General features: G+C 51.2%; 1 protein-coding gene across 1 annotated transcript; it reads left to right on the top strand.

Moving 5' to 3' along the window:
- Positions 1 to 634: 634 nt before the first annotated feature.
- LOC107151433 (cytochrome P450 2S1) lies at positions 635 to 11,307 on the top strand. Its single transcript, XM_048790860.1, has 10 exons — positions 635 to 1,151; positions 1,207 to 1,323; positions 2,359 to 2,524; positions 4,270 to 4,419; positions 4,996 to 5,156; positions 5,242 to 5,421; positions 6,145 to 6,286; positions 7,385 to 7,572; positions 9,913 to 10,054; positions 10,201 to 11,307. The coding sequence occupies exons 1-10, from the start codon at positions 1,092 to 1,094 to the stop codon at positions 10,407 to 10,409; spliced, it is 1,515 nt and encodes a 504-aa protein (XP_048646817.1). The 5' UTR covers positions 635 to 1,091; the 3' UTR covers positions 10,410 to 11,307.
- Positions 11,308 to 14,473: the final 3,166 nt, after the last annotated feature.

Below are 14,473 nucleotides of genomic sequence, written 5' to 3'. Positions count from 1 at the left end.
GGATCAAACTCAGGGGCGCTTAACCACTGATCCACATTCCCAGCCCTTTTTATTTTATTTTTTTATTTTGAGACAGGGTCTCACTAAGTTGCTTAGGGCCTCCCTAAATTGCTGAGGCTGCCTTTGAATTTGCAATCCTCCTGCCTCAGCTTCCCGAATCCCCAGGATCACAGGCAACACACCATGCCACATGGCCCTCCATAACAATTATTTGTAGAAATATTAGCTAACATTTAGTTAGTAATTGTTATATATGCACCTTACTCTGTTTTAAGTTTTGAGTAGATATGTACTTATTTAATTCTGAAAACTAGCCCTATTGTACAAGAGTAAATGCACAGAAAAGCTCAGCTGTGAGTTTAAGTAGTCTGACTCTGGCTGTCAAGCTCCTAACCATAACCATTATGCAAGATGCCTTTAAGTGAATGAATCAATGAATCAGACTGATCTGGGTCCAAATACTAGCTGTCATTTAGCCTCATGATCTTGAGCTAACAGATTCTTCCCCCTTTTTCTGGGGGTGCTGGGGATTGAAACCAGGACCTGGCCCAAGCTAGGTAAGTAGTCGACCTCTCGACCGCAGATTCTTCATCGTTGAAGGTCAAGTCCCTCTTCCAAGTTCATGAAGATGCTGGAGGCTCTCAGATAACAGCACAGGCACACGCGCACGCTCGCACACTCAATAACAATGCGGAGGGAGGTAGGAGCCCTGGAGGGCTGCGCCAGGTCGCCGCCTGGCGCGAGGTGTGGCCGCCTACAGGCAGCCAAAGTCTGGGCTCACAGGTTCTCCTCGTTTGCTGACGCCCTACCTGGGGCCCAGGGCGCTTTCTCCGCCCCGCCAACCCCGAAGCCCGGGGAAAACTAGGCGACCTGCGAGATCGGCTCCTGCGTACATTCCCAACCTCGGGCGGCGGCGGCGGTGGTCCGGGAGAGATCCGACCGCGGGGAGAGAAGCCAGCCAGCAGGTGAGGGGATAGGCTGCTGCCCCACCCGCCTCCGCCTGATTTCGTGGGGGAGGAAGCCGCCTGGCTCCCGCCCCTCACTGACCCAGCCTCGGGAAGCCTCGGGAGGAGGAAGAGGCGACCTGCGAGATGGAGGCGGCCGGCACCTGGGTGCTGCTGCTGGCGCTGCTGCTGCTGCTGCTGCTGACGCTGGCGCTGCCCTGAACCGGGCCGAGCCTCCTGCCCCGGGGCCCGCTCCTGCCTNCTGGCGCTGCCCTGGAACCGGGCCCGAGGCCACCTGCCCCCGGGGCCCGCGCCGCTGCCGCTGCTGGGGAACCTCCTGCAACTGCGTCCCGGGGCGCTGTACTCCGGCTTCCTGCAGGTGAGGGGCGGCGGAGGCCACCTGGCCGGGGGTTGAGGGTCCTCTGTGTGCCAGGGCACAGGGGTTCTCGAGTGTCCCAGGAATATCCCAGAGCAAAGGGGCTAGGATGCCCTGCGAGATGGAGGACAGGAGCAGGTTGTCCAGGGTTGAGAAGGAGAGGGGTACCCTGGAGAGAGTATCCTCGCTGGGGACCGGGCTGGGAGGGGCAGAGCCCCCAGATTCCTGGAGGGGGGTGAGAGGTAGGAAGCAGGGGTTCCAGGGCAGAGGACTCCACAGAATGCTGGGGAGCTGGTGGCCTGGGACCAAAGGTTAGGATGGAGCCTTCAAAAGTAGTGGCTGGTGGTACTGGGCTTGTCCCCGGAGGAGAGGAAGTGTCCTGAGTGGGGATGAGAAGAAGGAAGCGAGGGTCTCTGGGGTGCTGTGGAGGGGGAGGGAGGTCGGAGGTCTCTGGGCTCCGAGGAGGGGGCCTCCCAGGCTGAAGGAACCTGCCTGCAGAGACACAGGGTGTGGGAGGACGGAGGCAGCCGCTAGGAGGGAGCTGAGTTCCTGGGACCTGGTGGGAAGACGGGGAGGCAGTCCCAACCTTCAGGGGGTGGGGTGGGAAGAGACTCCCCATCCTAGAGGATTCTGAGGGACTTTGAGGACATAGAAAGGGGGTGGGCGTCTGGGGAGGGGCAGCGCTTAACAATATCTGCCCTAGAATTTGAGGTTTTAGTAGTGATGGAAAGGGAAGGGGGAGAGGGAGCACTTCTGTAGCTCAAAACTAGTTTGGAACTGTCCCAGGGTCAGAGGTTAGGGTCTGGCAGGAAGTAGGGGGATGAGATCTGGGAGGAAGGGGCCTGGGAGCCTGGTGCAGAAAGAGAACTAGCCTCTGACAGGGGCTCTTTCTGCTTGGGGGGAGGGGACAAGTTCCTGGTTTGTACCGGACCAGATGGCTCCTCCTAGGACTGGGTTCCATCAGGATGGAGGCCCCTTGGCTGACAGTGGCAGTCCGGGCCCCACAGCAGCTGGCCCCCTCTCCCTCTCTGCCCCCAGCTGAGTGAAAAGTATGGGCCAGTGTTCACTGTGCACCTGGGCCCCTGGCGGAGAGTGGTGGTCCTGGTTGGGCATGAGGCTGTGCAGGAGGCCCTGGGAGGTCAAGCGGAGGAATTCAGCGGGCGGGGAACCCTGGCGACGCTGGACCAGGTTTTTGATGGTCATGGTGAGTCATGAGAGGAGTGGGGGGCTGCTGGGTCTTGCCCCCACTTATAGGTACATGACCTTTTGCATGTAGCTTAGTGCCTCTGTTCCCTTCTCTGGGAAGTGGGACAAGAATTGTACCTATCACATAGGGTTGTCCCAAGGAGGAAAAGAAGATGGGGCCTTGTGCAGTTACTAATCACGGACCCAAGTGAAGCCCCAGGGTGGGAGAACTTTCAAGGCTCTGGAATTGATAGGCGAACACTCACAATACAAAAAATATAAGTATCCTCCGTGTTAAGACAGAAGGAGGCGACCCGTGCTTTGCTCAGCTGGTGACATAGCCCCTGTCCTGCTCCCCCAGAGCACCTAGGCTTAGTGAGGAGACAGAGCTGTCACCAGACAATGACAACTCAAAGGGGTTGGCCATGATGGGGAGGCCCAGGCTGTCCTGGGGGAAGCCCTGGGACTATAGGAATCCAAAAAAAGGGACCTAACTCGGACTATGGGGTGGGGAACATCCAAGAAGTGGGCCTAGAAGAGATGTCTGGGTTAGGACTCAGGATAAGAGGGAAGGGTGTTCCAGGCAGAAAGACCAGATTGTACAAAAGCACTGACAGCCCATCATGCCTGCCCTGTATGGGACAGATGCAGCGTCCACTCAGTGTGAGAGAGGGGGCTTGGAATGAGACAACGGAGGAAGGAAATAGCCTTCTCAAATATTGAAGTGCAGCTTTCAGAGCTGGACACAGGACTGTGTACTGGGGGTGGGATGCGAGGGTTTAGGGACAGCTTCTCAGAGGTGGTGACATTTAAGCTGGAATGTAAGTGGAGTTAGTTCACCTAGAAGGGAGGTTCTGAGAGGCATATAGGCAGAGGGAGCAGCAGGTCCAAAGGCTGGTTGGCAGGGGCAGGAAGTGAGAGAAGCCTGGCCATGAGTAATGAACTGAGAGGTCAGGAGACCCTGCTCGTGGAGGGCCTGAGTCACACCAGAGCCTTTCCTGGAAACCTTGAAGTATTTTAATTAATTAATTAGTTATTTAGTTAGTTTTGGTACTTGGAACTGAACCTAGAGGTGCTTTACCACTGAGCTACCTCCCAACCCTTTTTTATTTCTCATTTTGAGACAGCATGTTGCTGTGTTGCCCAGGCTGACCTTGACTTTGTGATCCAGGTTCACTGGTTACTGCAGAGGGACAGAACTGAAGGCTGGGAGCCCAGAGAGGACCCCAGCTGACCAGGGCAGGGGCCAGATGGATGGTGCACTGAGATGGGGAAGGAGAGATACTGACTCCAGTTTGGAACAGGGGTGGAGGGGACACAGGGAAGAACAGGGGACACCAGGAGGAGGTGTCCATCCAGGAGGCCACTACGGGCCAGCATTCAAGAGGTAGAAACACTAAACTCAGAGCAAGAGAAGATCTTCTAGAGCAGGTGTCTTGAATAAAGGAGGAAGAGAGCTGAGTCCCATCCTTCCTGTCTTCCCAACTGTGGGGCAGAGGATTCAGTGGTGCTCTGTATCTGCTAGGATGGACGGGTGGGAGGAAGAGGAAAGAAGGTGAACAGGTGGAAGGAAGGAATTTTTACTCACCCTGGTTAATCACAGAGCAAAAGGAGCCTGGATCATCCCAGTTGCGTGTGCATTTATTGAGCACCTACTGAGTCTTCATGCCTGAGGGAGGCTGGTATGGATTCAGGACAGGGATCTGGGGGCACCTCCCTGCAGGGAAGGGACCAGTCCCTTCCTGAGTCTAGACTGCCACACAGGAGTTTTCTTTGCCAACGGGGAGCGATGGAAGCAGCTCAGAAAGTTCACCATGCTGGCCTTGCGGGACCTGGGCATGGGGAAGCGAGAAGGCGAGGAGCTGATCCAGGCGGAGGTCCAGTGTCTGGTGGAGGCTTTCCGGGAAACAGAAGGTCAGTGCAAGGGCCTGGCTGGGTCGGGAGAGAGGGGGAAGCCTGGGGCTTTGAGGCTGGACTGGGGTCTCTGCTCACCTCCACTCTTTTCCATCTTGCTGCCCCATGAGGGTGTCACAAATCTCTTATGTCCCTGATGCTGTCACCTCCCTCTTTGGGGGCCTCCATCCCTCTTTTTTCCCTTTGCCACTGTTTCTTTCTGCCCGTCTTCCTCTGTTTGTGTGCAATCCTCTCTGTCTCTCTATCCATTCACCTGTTTTTCTTTCTTTTTCTTTTTTTTTTTTATACTAGGGATTGAAGGGATTGACCACTGAGCTGCATCCCCAGTTCTTTTTTTTTTTTTTTTTTTTTGAGATGGGGTCTCATTAAGTTGCTGAGGGTCTCACTAAGTTCCCCAGCATCTTGTTAAATTGCTGAGACTGACCTCCAACTTGTGATCCTCCTGCCTCAGCCTCCCAAGTTACTGGAATGACGGGCACAGCCTATCTGTTTCTCTCTAGTTGGGCCTGCCCTCCGCTCTGTATTCAGGGGTCTGCCAAGTGCCATATTAGTTCCCTTGCCCTTCACACCCCCCAGGACGTCCATTTGATCCCTCCCTGCTGCTGGCCCAGGCCACTTCCAATGTCATCTGCTCCCTCACCTTTGGCCTCCGCTTCCCCTATAAGGACAAGGAGTTTCAGGCTATCATACAGGCCGCTGGTGATACTCTGCTGGGGATCAGCTCCCCATGGGGCCAGGTAAGTGTGTGGGATGCCTCTCCAGCCACCGTCCCCAAAGGTTCCTGCCAAGCCCTCTGAGAGCCAGCTGTTCTTCCACCCACAGACCTATGAGATGTTCTCCTGGCTCCTGCGACCCCTGCCAGGTCCCCACACACAGCTCCTCCATCACTTGGGCACCCTGGCCACCTTTGCAGCCCAGCAGGTGCAACGGCACCGGGGGAGCCTGGACAGCTCAGGACCTGCTCGTGATGTTGTGGATGCCTTCCTGCTCAAGATGGCGCAGGTGGGGACGAAGTGGGAGGGATGCATGAATCTGCCTTAAATGGAGTTGGTGGTCTGGCTGGCCCCCTGGGTCAACTGTGCCTGGGGATCTCGACTGGATCTGTGTGTCTCTCTGTGTGTCCCTGTGTATGTGTCCCTGCATGTGTGTGCACACCTCTTCTCCATCTTTCTGTCTGTTCGGCTCTCTGTCTGCCTCTGTGTGTTGTTCTCCCTGGCTCCCCTCACCCCCACCCTCAGAATGCCTTTAGTGCAGGTGTCTCTGTCCCTTTGTCACCTCTGTTCCTCCCTCAGCCTGTTTCAGGTCCTGTCCCCAGCAGTTCTTCACCCCCCACACACACACACTCCCCCTATTCACACTGGATGGGAGTTTTATGTGAATTACAATCACTGAATGATGAGTCCTTACAATTTAAAATTATAGCCAGGTGCCATGGCACACTCCTGTTATCCCAGGGGCCCAGGAGGCTGAAGCAGGAGGATCACAAATACAAGGCCAGCCTCAGCAACTTAGCGAGGCCCTAAGCAACTTAGTGAGAGCCTGTCTCTAAACAAAATACAAAAAAGGGCTGGAGATCAGTCCTCACTTCTCCACTTTTCCCAAATGTTTATGTAAAATCCCTGACCGTTCTTTTAACTTGCTGTGCTGCACCCCAAACCTGACTCCTCTGGACTTCTATTTCCCACAGCCTGTGTTCTCTGAGCCCCTCTCCCTGGTTTCTCCCAGGAGGAACAAAAGCCAAACACTGAATTCACTGAGAAGAATTTGCTGATGACGGTCACTTATCTCCTGTTTGCTGGGACAATGACGATAGGTGCCACTGTCCGATACGCCCTCCTGCTCCTGCTGAAACATCCTCAGGTCCAAAGTAAGATCCTTTTCTACCAGCTAACCTCGGAACAGAAGTAAGCATTTAAGAGGGGAAATGTGCAGGCTGAGCCAGAGCGCGGACATAAAAATGAGCATTTGGGGCCCCTGAGCTATGAGAAATTGGGGGCTGCCAGTTGCAGTATGGAGCATGGTGACACACAAGGCAGGAGACTTCTGCAGGGTCTTGTCACCTTGGTAGTCCATTGTAAGCCTGGATTGTTGGCCGCAGAGAGCTATGAAAGAATTTTGAGCAGGGGAACGCAGGGTCTGTTTTGCATTTTAGAAAAACCTTTGTGCTCTGCCCGAAGAAGTAGATTATAAAGGGGGAGAGAGGATGCCAGGAACCCAAGGAGCAGGAGAGGGACCTGAACAGGGAGGACAGAGCTGGACCAGGCTGTGAAGAAGGAAGAGGAGGCAGAATCGATAGGTCTAGAGAACAAGAGAAGGAGATACGCAGAGACGGGTTCCAGTTTCTGGCTGGAGACAGGGCCCACCCTGAGCTGGGGACAGGAAGGATGATGAAGGAGCTGGTCTCAAGGAATACAGCAAAGCCAGTCTGGAATAAATTGAGTCTGCAGCCACCAAGGAGGAGGGATCCAGGAGACCACAAGATGTACAAGTCAGGGCTGTAGATTAAAAATGTGGGGTCATCAGAGCATGGGCCGGAGCTGAACTGCCACAGTGATAGAGGGGTGTGGGGGTAAGGGGCAGGGCTGGGAATGAGTGCCAAGGAATTCCAGCATTTCCGGATCAGGCAGCCGTGTTAAATGTAGTCAGTTCAGTGGCGTGGGGACTGACTTGGAAGAAGAGACTTGGGGCCTGGTGGCTTTGGTGAAATTAGCTGTGACATCAGGCAAGTGACTCGGGCTCCCAGTTTCCTCATCTGGGAAATGGAGATGGATAACGGTATCCTCTCTTAATGGGAAATGAAATGCTCAGCACAGAGGATGTGTGGGTCCTGGGCTCAGGGAAGTTGGGGGGCTGCTCCTCCCCACCATCCCTGCCAGCCTCACCCCAATTACCACAGCTTCCAAAAGGAAGATTACAGGGTTCCCCCCCCCCACCCCTGTCCCCTCACCCCTTCTCTTGCTTACAGAGCGTGTGCGGGAGGAACTGACACGGGAACTGGGAACTGGCCGGGCTCCAAGTCTGGGGGACCGCGCCCGCCTTCCTTACACAGATGCAGTTCTGCACGAGGCACAGCGGCTGCTGGCGCTGGTGCCCATGGGGATGCCCCACTCCCTCACGAGGACCACTTGCTTCCGAGGGTACATCCTGCCCCAGGTGGGTTTATGGACAGCCAAGGTCCAGTAGTTGTCTCTGCCCTTGGGGCTTGAGTCTGTTGCTAATGGTGTGTCTTTTTCTTGATCTTAATGTATGTCTGTCTGTCCATCAGTCCCTGCTGCAGACATACAGTGTCTCCCATTCAGTCCATTCAGTCTCTGCCCCTTTGTTGGAGAGAAATTCAGACCCAGAACCACTAGGGGGCGACGTATGCAAAACCCTGAAGCAGTTGCTGCTTGGTGTAGAATCAAATCCGCGGCTGTTAGAAATCAGCCACTGGGACCTTGGAAAAATCTCTTCCTCCTCTGTCCTTCAATATACCCCTCTTCTAAATTTAGAACTCTAACAGTATCAATTTAGAGTCCTAATATAATGCTAATAAACATCAAAGCAGCTCTTGGTGGTAGGGATGGGGGGGATTTTATATAGGACAGCAACAATATAATGATAACAAGAATCATAGGTTTCAGCACTTGAGGATCTGCTGGGTCAGGTATTGTGAGTACTTTACATATGTATTATTTTCTTTCTTTTTTTTCTTGCTGTACTAGAGACTGAACCCAGGTACACTTTATCACTGAGCTATATTCCCAGCCCTCTTTATTTATTTATTTATTTATGAGAGAATTTTTTTTAAAAAAATATTTATTTTTTTAGTTTTCGGCAGACACAACATCTTTGTTTGTATGTGGTGCTGAGGATCGAACGCGGGCCACGTGCATGCCAGGCGAGCACACTACCACTTGAGCCACAACCCCAGCCCTTTATTTTTATTTTGAGACAAGATCTCACTCAGTTGAGAGGCAGGCCTGGAACTTGATATCCTCCTGCTTTAGCCTCCTGAGTCACTGGGATTATAGATGTGTGCCCCAGAACCTGGCTTTATGTCTTACTTTATCTCCAAAACAACTGTATACAATTATCATGCCCAATTCACAGACGAAGAAACTGAGAGCTTGCAAGGTTAGAAGGCTTGCCAAGGTCACCCAGCTTGCAATCAGGGAAGCAGGATTTGAAACTAGAATCTATGCTTTAACTATTTCTATGTGTGCCTGCCCTCCCCCGCCTCCCTTTCTCTTATACTCACGTGAACTGGTGTTCAGTGCTTTTTTGTTATTTTAACAGCAATAACATGGCCTTTTCCTGGAACCTCTCACCTTCCCAACTCAGTGCCCATTAGCTAGACTCCCTGACAGAGAAAGTGTCCCCCCTGCCAGGCACAGTGGTGCACATCTATAATCCCAGCAACTCAGGAGGCTGAGGCAGGAGGATCACAAGTTCAAGGCCAACCTTGGCAACTTAGAGAGATGCTGTCTCAAAATTAAAAATAAGAAGGGCTGGTATGTAGCTCAGTGTTAAAGCACCCTGGGTTCCATCCCCAGGGCCCAAGGAGGAAAATTAAGAAAGTTTCATCCCTCTCCTCATACTCCCTTCCTTGCCTTCATCCTCCACTGCACAACCCTGGGAACTCACCTGAGAGGCTGCCACTCTCTCTGAACCTGGGCAGGGGGAGACTTCATGGACAGCCCTGCCGCTTGTCTTCATCTCTGTAAGATGGTGGCTTAGACAGGCACAGCTGAATCACAGCACACTCCCAAAGATTCAAAACAAAGGAAAAATAATGAGCTCTGCCAAGCTCTCTAAATGGTTACCTTGAGCAACTGCTTAAGTTCTCTGGGCCTGAATTTCCCCATCTTAAAACAGGAATGATATTCCTACCTGCCTCCTAGGATTGTTCAAAGATTTTGTATGTATATGCATGTGAGTACATGTGAGTACATGTTCCTGTTAGATATGTGAGGTAGCATGTGTGAGTGCCATTAATGCTAATGTTGGGTGTTTTGGGTTTTAGTTTGGGTACTGGGGATTAAATCCAGGGGCACTTTACCACTGAGCCATATCCCCAGTCCTTTTTATTTTTTATTTTGGGATAGGGTCTCACTAAGTTGCTTAGGGCCTTGATAAATTTCTGAGGCTGGCCTTGAACTTATGATCCTCCTGCCTCATCCTCCTGAGTCACTGGAACTACTAGCATGCCCCGCCACACCCAGCCATCCCCTGTCCTTTTAATTTTTGTTTTGTTTTGTTTTGTTTTGAGACAGGTCTCACTAAGTTGCTGAGGGTCTGGCTAAGTTTCCCAGGCTGGACTTGAACTTGAGTTACCCTTGCCTCAGCCTCCCCACTTGCTGGCATTACAGGCATGCACCACACCCAGCAGTTGGCATACTTTGTGAACTACTTTGTGAACCGTGTCCCCAGCTCTCCAGACTTGTATTCTGCACTGGGGAACTGGGTGGCCTGGGATAGTGAGGGACTTGCAGTTTTATTATTTCCCCTCAGGGCACTGAGATCTTCCCTGTCCTTGGTTCCGTCCTGCATGACCCCAAAGTCTTTGAGCGGCCAGAGGAGTTCAACCCAGACCGTTTTCTGGATGAGAATGGACAGTTCAAGAAGCATGAGGCGTTCCTGCCCTTCTCCTTAGGTATCTGCTGCTATGACCACTGGCCCTGGCTGGCACGGCTGTCAGTGCCTGGTAGGGCAGCCCTGCATCCCCAGCTCATCCTCAGCTCCCCCTAGGAGCCCGGGTATGAACAGAGTTGTCTGAGCCCCGTCTCCTCTTCTTGCCAGGTAAGCGCGTCTGCCTCGGCGAGGGCTTGGCGCGAGCGGAGCTCTTCCTTTTCTTCGCTGCCATCCTACAGGCCTTCTCTCTGGAGAGCCCAGGCCCCCTGAGCACCCTGAGCCTCCAGCCAGCTGTCAGTGGCCTCTTCAACATCCCACCCGCCTTCCAGCTGCAGGTCCACCCTGCTGAAGAAGGAGGGAGCTTGGGGCGGAGGTAGCCACTTGGAAAGAGGCTGCCAGCCTCGGTGGCATGCGTGGACAGGGTGTATCTCCAGAGCCACGAGCCTGCACTGCAGGGGTCCCACCTACCCACACATATGTTTTCTGGAATTTTCACAGACAAGTGGCCTGTGCTGCTGCCGAGGCATCAGCCACATGCCCATACTCACCCACGAGGGCCACCACTGCTATCTGCAGAAATGCAAGCACTTGTCCAGCTAACCCAGCAGCCCATGCCAACCCACAGTTCCCTGGGCTCTCAACCTGCATGTGGGAGTCCAGCCACCATGCTCCCAGCTCTCACACACCCGTGCCACCATCTCTGGGTGCCTGCCACAGAGAGCAAAATGCACCTCCTGGGTCATGCCACAGTCAGGGTGTCCTGTCAGCCCCAGTATGCTCCATTGGGTGACCTCACTGCCCTCCAAGCTCATAAGCACCCCTGTCCACACACGCCAACCACTGATCCATTCAGCCAGCCCTCGCATGACACCTTCCTGGCTCCCACTGAGACATGCTGCTCTTACAGAGGCACAGTCCCCAGTCAGCTCCATACCTTTGTCCCTCAGGGACACCCTTTTAGGAGTACCCCTTTCAGTAAATTTTCTCCAATACAAATATTTTCTGATCTGCAATTAGGCACACAGACTTTGGACACCGGAGGACTCTCACCTGCTCCCACCACACACGCATGCACGCACAGCCCCTATTCTGTGGTCAAAGTCCCCATTAGGCCCTGGAAAGGGGCTAGATGTCCAAGCAGGGTCCAGGTCCCAACCCCCAGTGCCAGGAAGGAGGCCAGACCTGACCTCTTTGTGGCTTGAAGGTCTCCATTTTGCAATAAAAGTTTGTCTCTGGCCCCTGGTCTGGCCCAGGGCAGGGCCTACTGTGCCTGTGTGACTGTGTCTGTCCTAGTGAGTAAGGGGTGGAGATGGGGGAGTTCACCCCTCCCCTGAGGTTGGGCGGGAGCTGAAAAACATGGTCACCGCCCACCCTGGCTGTTGACATCAGGACCAGATGTGGGGCTGAGAGGGGAGGGAAGGGGAGGGACAGGGCTGGGGCTGATGGCCGGTTGCTCAGCCAGGGAAAGCCCAAAGCTGATGGATTCAAACCCTGAGAAGTGTCTGAAAACAGATGTACGCAGGCATCAACGCCCAGACCCTCCCCCACTGTCCTTTTCCACCACCCTTGTGCTGCCATCCCTTCACAAGGAAACCAAAGGCATCTTTTTCCTTCTTAAATTATCTAAGGAAAGTTTTCCGCATGCAGGAGGCCCTGGGTTTGATTCCCAGCAACCAAAACAAGTTTTGTAATAAAATAGAAGAGAACCGTCAACTTTCTGCCTTATTTCATCTGTCACTCTTGAGTTATTTTAAGACAAATCCCAGAAAAAACTGAACATGCATGCCTAAGCATTAAGGACATTCCCTCTCTCAGCATTTTAGTTTTTTAATTAATTTTTATTTATTATTATTTTTGCATCCCTGGGTGGGTACAAATCCTCCAACATTTTATTATGACAGTTTTTTTATCCACTTTTTTTTTTTTTTTCAGTGCTAGGGATTGAACCCAGGGCCTTTCACATACCAGGCAAGGATTTTACCACTGAACTAAGTCCCCAACCCCTGTGACAGTTTTTTAAACATGCAGCATAAGTGGAAGGAGTTGAGCATCTGCTATGTCCAGGGTTCTCCCCTAGGCCTTTTGTTAGATTGTGACTTTTTTTTTTTTTTTACCTACCTGAGCATGGAGCTCAGGGAAATATCTCCAAGTACGTTACAGGCATCTGTTCATCTAAAAACTTAAAAGTCTATATCGTTAGTTAATATTTCCTTTTTAAAAAGCATTTTCCATGATATTATCACTTTTAAAATTATTGGATTTAACAGTACCATTCTTAATACTTTGACATTCCAAAAGGAATGAAGTTTAAAATTTTTCCTTTAAAAAAAAATTACGGTGATGACTTAGATCTCATTTGCACTCAAAAGTCAGATTCAGGGAAATTTGGAATTGGATAAAAATACCCGAAAATCATGGGGCTGGGGTTGTGGCTCTGGTAGAGTGCTCCCCTAGTATGTATGAGGCCCTGGGTTCGATCCTCAGCACCACATAAAAAATATATATACACAAAGTAATGGTATTGTGTCCATCTACAACTAAAAAAATCAGAAAATCAATTTATTTAGAGGCACAGACCTTGCCCTGTATCAATATAAAAACTGACATCAGAGACTGGGCATAGATCAGGCCCAGACCCTGAGTTTCATCCACAGCACTGGGCGGGGGGTGGGGGACAAGAAAGCAAGCTGACTGAGGATGATTTCAGTATCAAGAAAAAATATGCTTCAATACTAGGAATTATTGAACCCCAAAGTAAAAATAATTAGTATAGTCTTCAAATATATTTGTATGTGTGGCAAAATATAGATAACATTTTAACCCAAAGTACATGATTTAGTGCATTAAGTACGTTCACTATGTGTGAATAGCCATCCCCACTACACCTAAACCTTACGTCATCTCCAACAAAAACTACCTACTCAGTTACTCCCTCTTTGAAGTTTACCCTTTCGTTTTTCTTTTTTGGAGCTCTGGGTAGACGCTGGTTCATGTTCCATCACTGAGCTATATTCCCAGTCTTATTTACTTATTTAGGTACTGGGGATTGAATCCAGGGGTTCTCCACAACTGAGCTACATTCCCAACCATTTATTTGTTTGTTTGTTTGTTTATTTAGGAGACAGGGTATCACTAAATCGCTGAGACTTGTCTTGAACTTGTGATCCTCCTTCCTCAGCCTCCTGAGTGCTAGGATTACAGACATGTTCCACCATGCTCACCTAGAGGGATCTTTTAATCAGATCCAGGGCTGGGGCTGTAGCTTAGTGGTAGAGTACTTGCTTCCATCCCTCACAAGGCCCTGCGTTTGATTTATTATTTTAAAAAAAAATAATAATAATAAATAAACAAAATGAGATCAGCTCCTGTCTCTCCCTTTCAAGTCCCACCAGGGGTTCCCACCATAGAATAAAGACCAGAGGCCTTCCCAGCCTTCCCAGGGGTTAACTTGGAACCCTCCCTGATCCATCCTCCCCCTGCCCCGGCCTCCATTCATTCCAGTCAGAAGGGCCTCCCCAGAGTTCATTGAGTCTGTCTCTGGCCGACCTGGAGGCCTTTGCACGGGCTGCTCCCTCTGCCTGGAATGCTCTTCTCTACGTGTTCATTCACTGATTTCCCTTAGACTCAATCACAACCTCTGAAGCCTTCCGCAGCCCTTTCTCTGAAATAGCACTTCCACTCTTTGCTGTCCCCTCCCCTGCCTTATTTCTCCTCAAGGTCCCATCCTGCATCCTAATACGTATTTTTGTGCCTGTTGTTTCTCCTCTCCTTACAACAGGAGTTCAATGAGGACATGGCCCTGTCCTGCTGACTGTGGAAGCACCAGTCCCCAACACAAAGGGCACTTCTATACCTGTCCTTCTCATTAAATAATAATTTTTTAAAAAGTGCATTTCTACCGGGCATCATGGCACACACCTGGAATCCCAGCGATGCTGGAGGATCACAAGTTCAAGGCCAGCCTTGACAGCTTAGTGAGACCTTGTCTTAAAAATAAATAAATAAAAAATAAAAAGGGCTGGGGATATAGCTCAGTGGTAGAGTGCCTCTGCATTTAATCCCCAGTACCAAAAAAAAAAAAAAGTATTTGAAGGTAAATTGTACTACACACATAGTAGGTTCTAGCAATCGGAACTCGAGTTAAGTGTGCTCACGGGCTCCAGGTAGCCACACTTCCAGCTGGCTCTACGGAGCCTTAGGTGGGCAGAAATCCCTAATATATCTAAACAAGGGGGCAGAACTTTGCACATATTTCCATCCCCCCAAAAGTCAGAATTATTGTCACCTATATGTCAAGGCTTTGTACAGGATAGTGGAGTACAGTAGTAACTTGGATGTATAGTCAGCTACACCCTCCTGGAGCCCACAGGCCAGCCAAGAAGACAGACAAAATTGTGTCAAATAAATCTATAATGACAACCCATGCAAAGTTTTGCACCAC

This window comes from Marmota marmota, unplaced genomic scaffold (assembly GCF_001458135.2).
Source record: "Marmota marmota marmota unplaced genomic scaffold, marMar, whole genome shotgun sequence".
NCBI classification, from domain to species: Eukaryota; Metazoa; Chordata; class Mammalia; order Rodentia; family Sciuridae; genus Marmota; species Marmota marmota.
The sequence above is the reverse complement of the archived record's forward strand: the minus strand, read 5'-3'. Positions and strand labels throughout refer to the sequence as shown.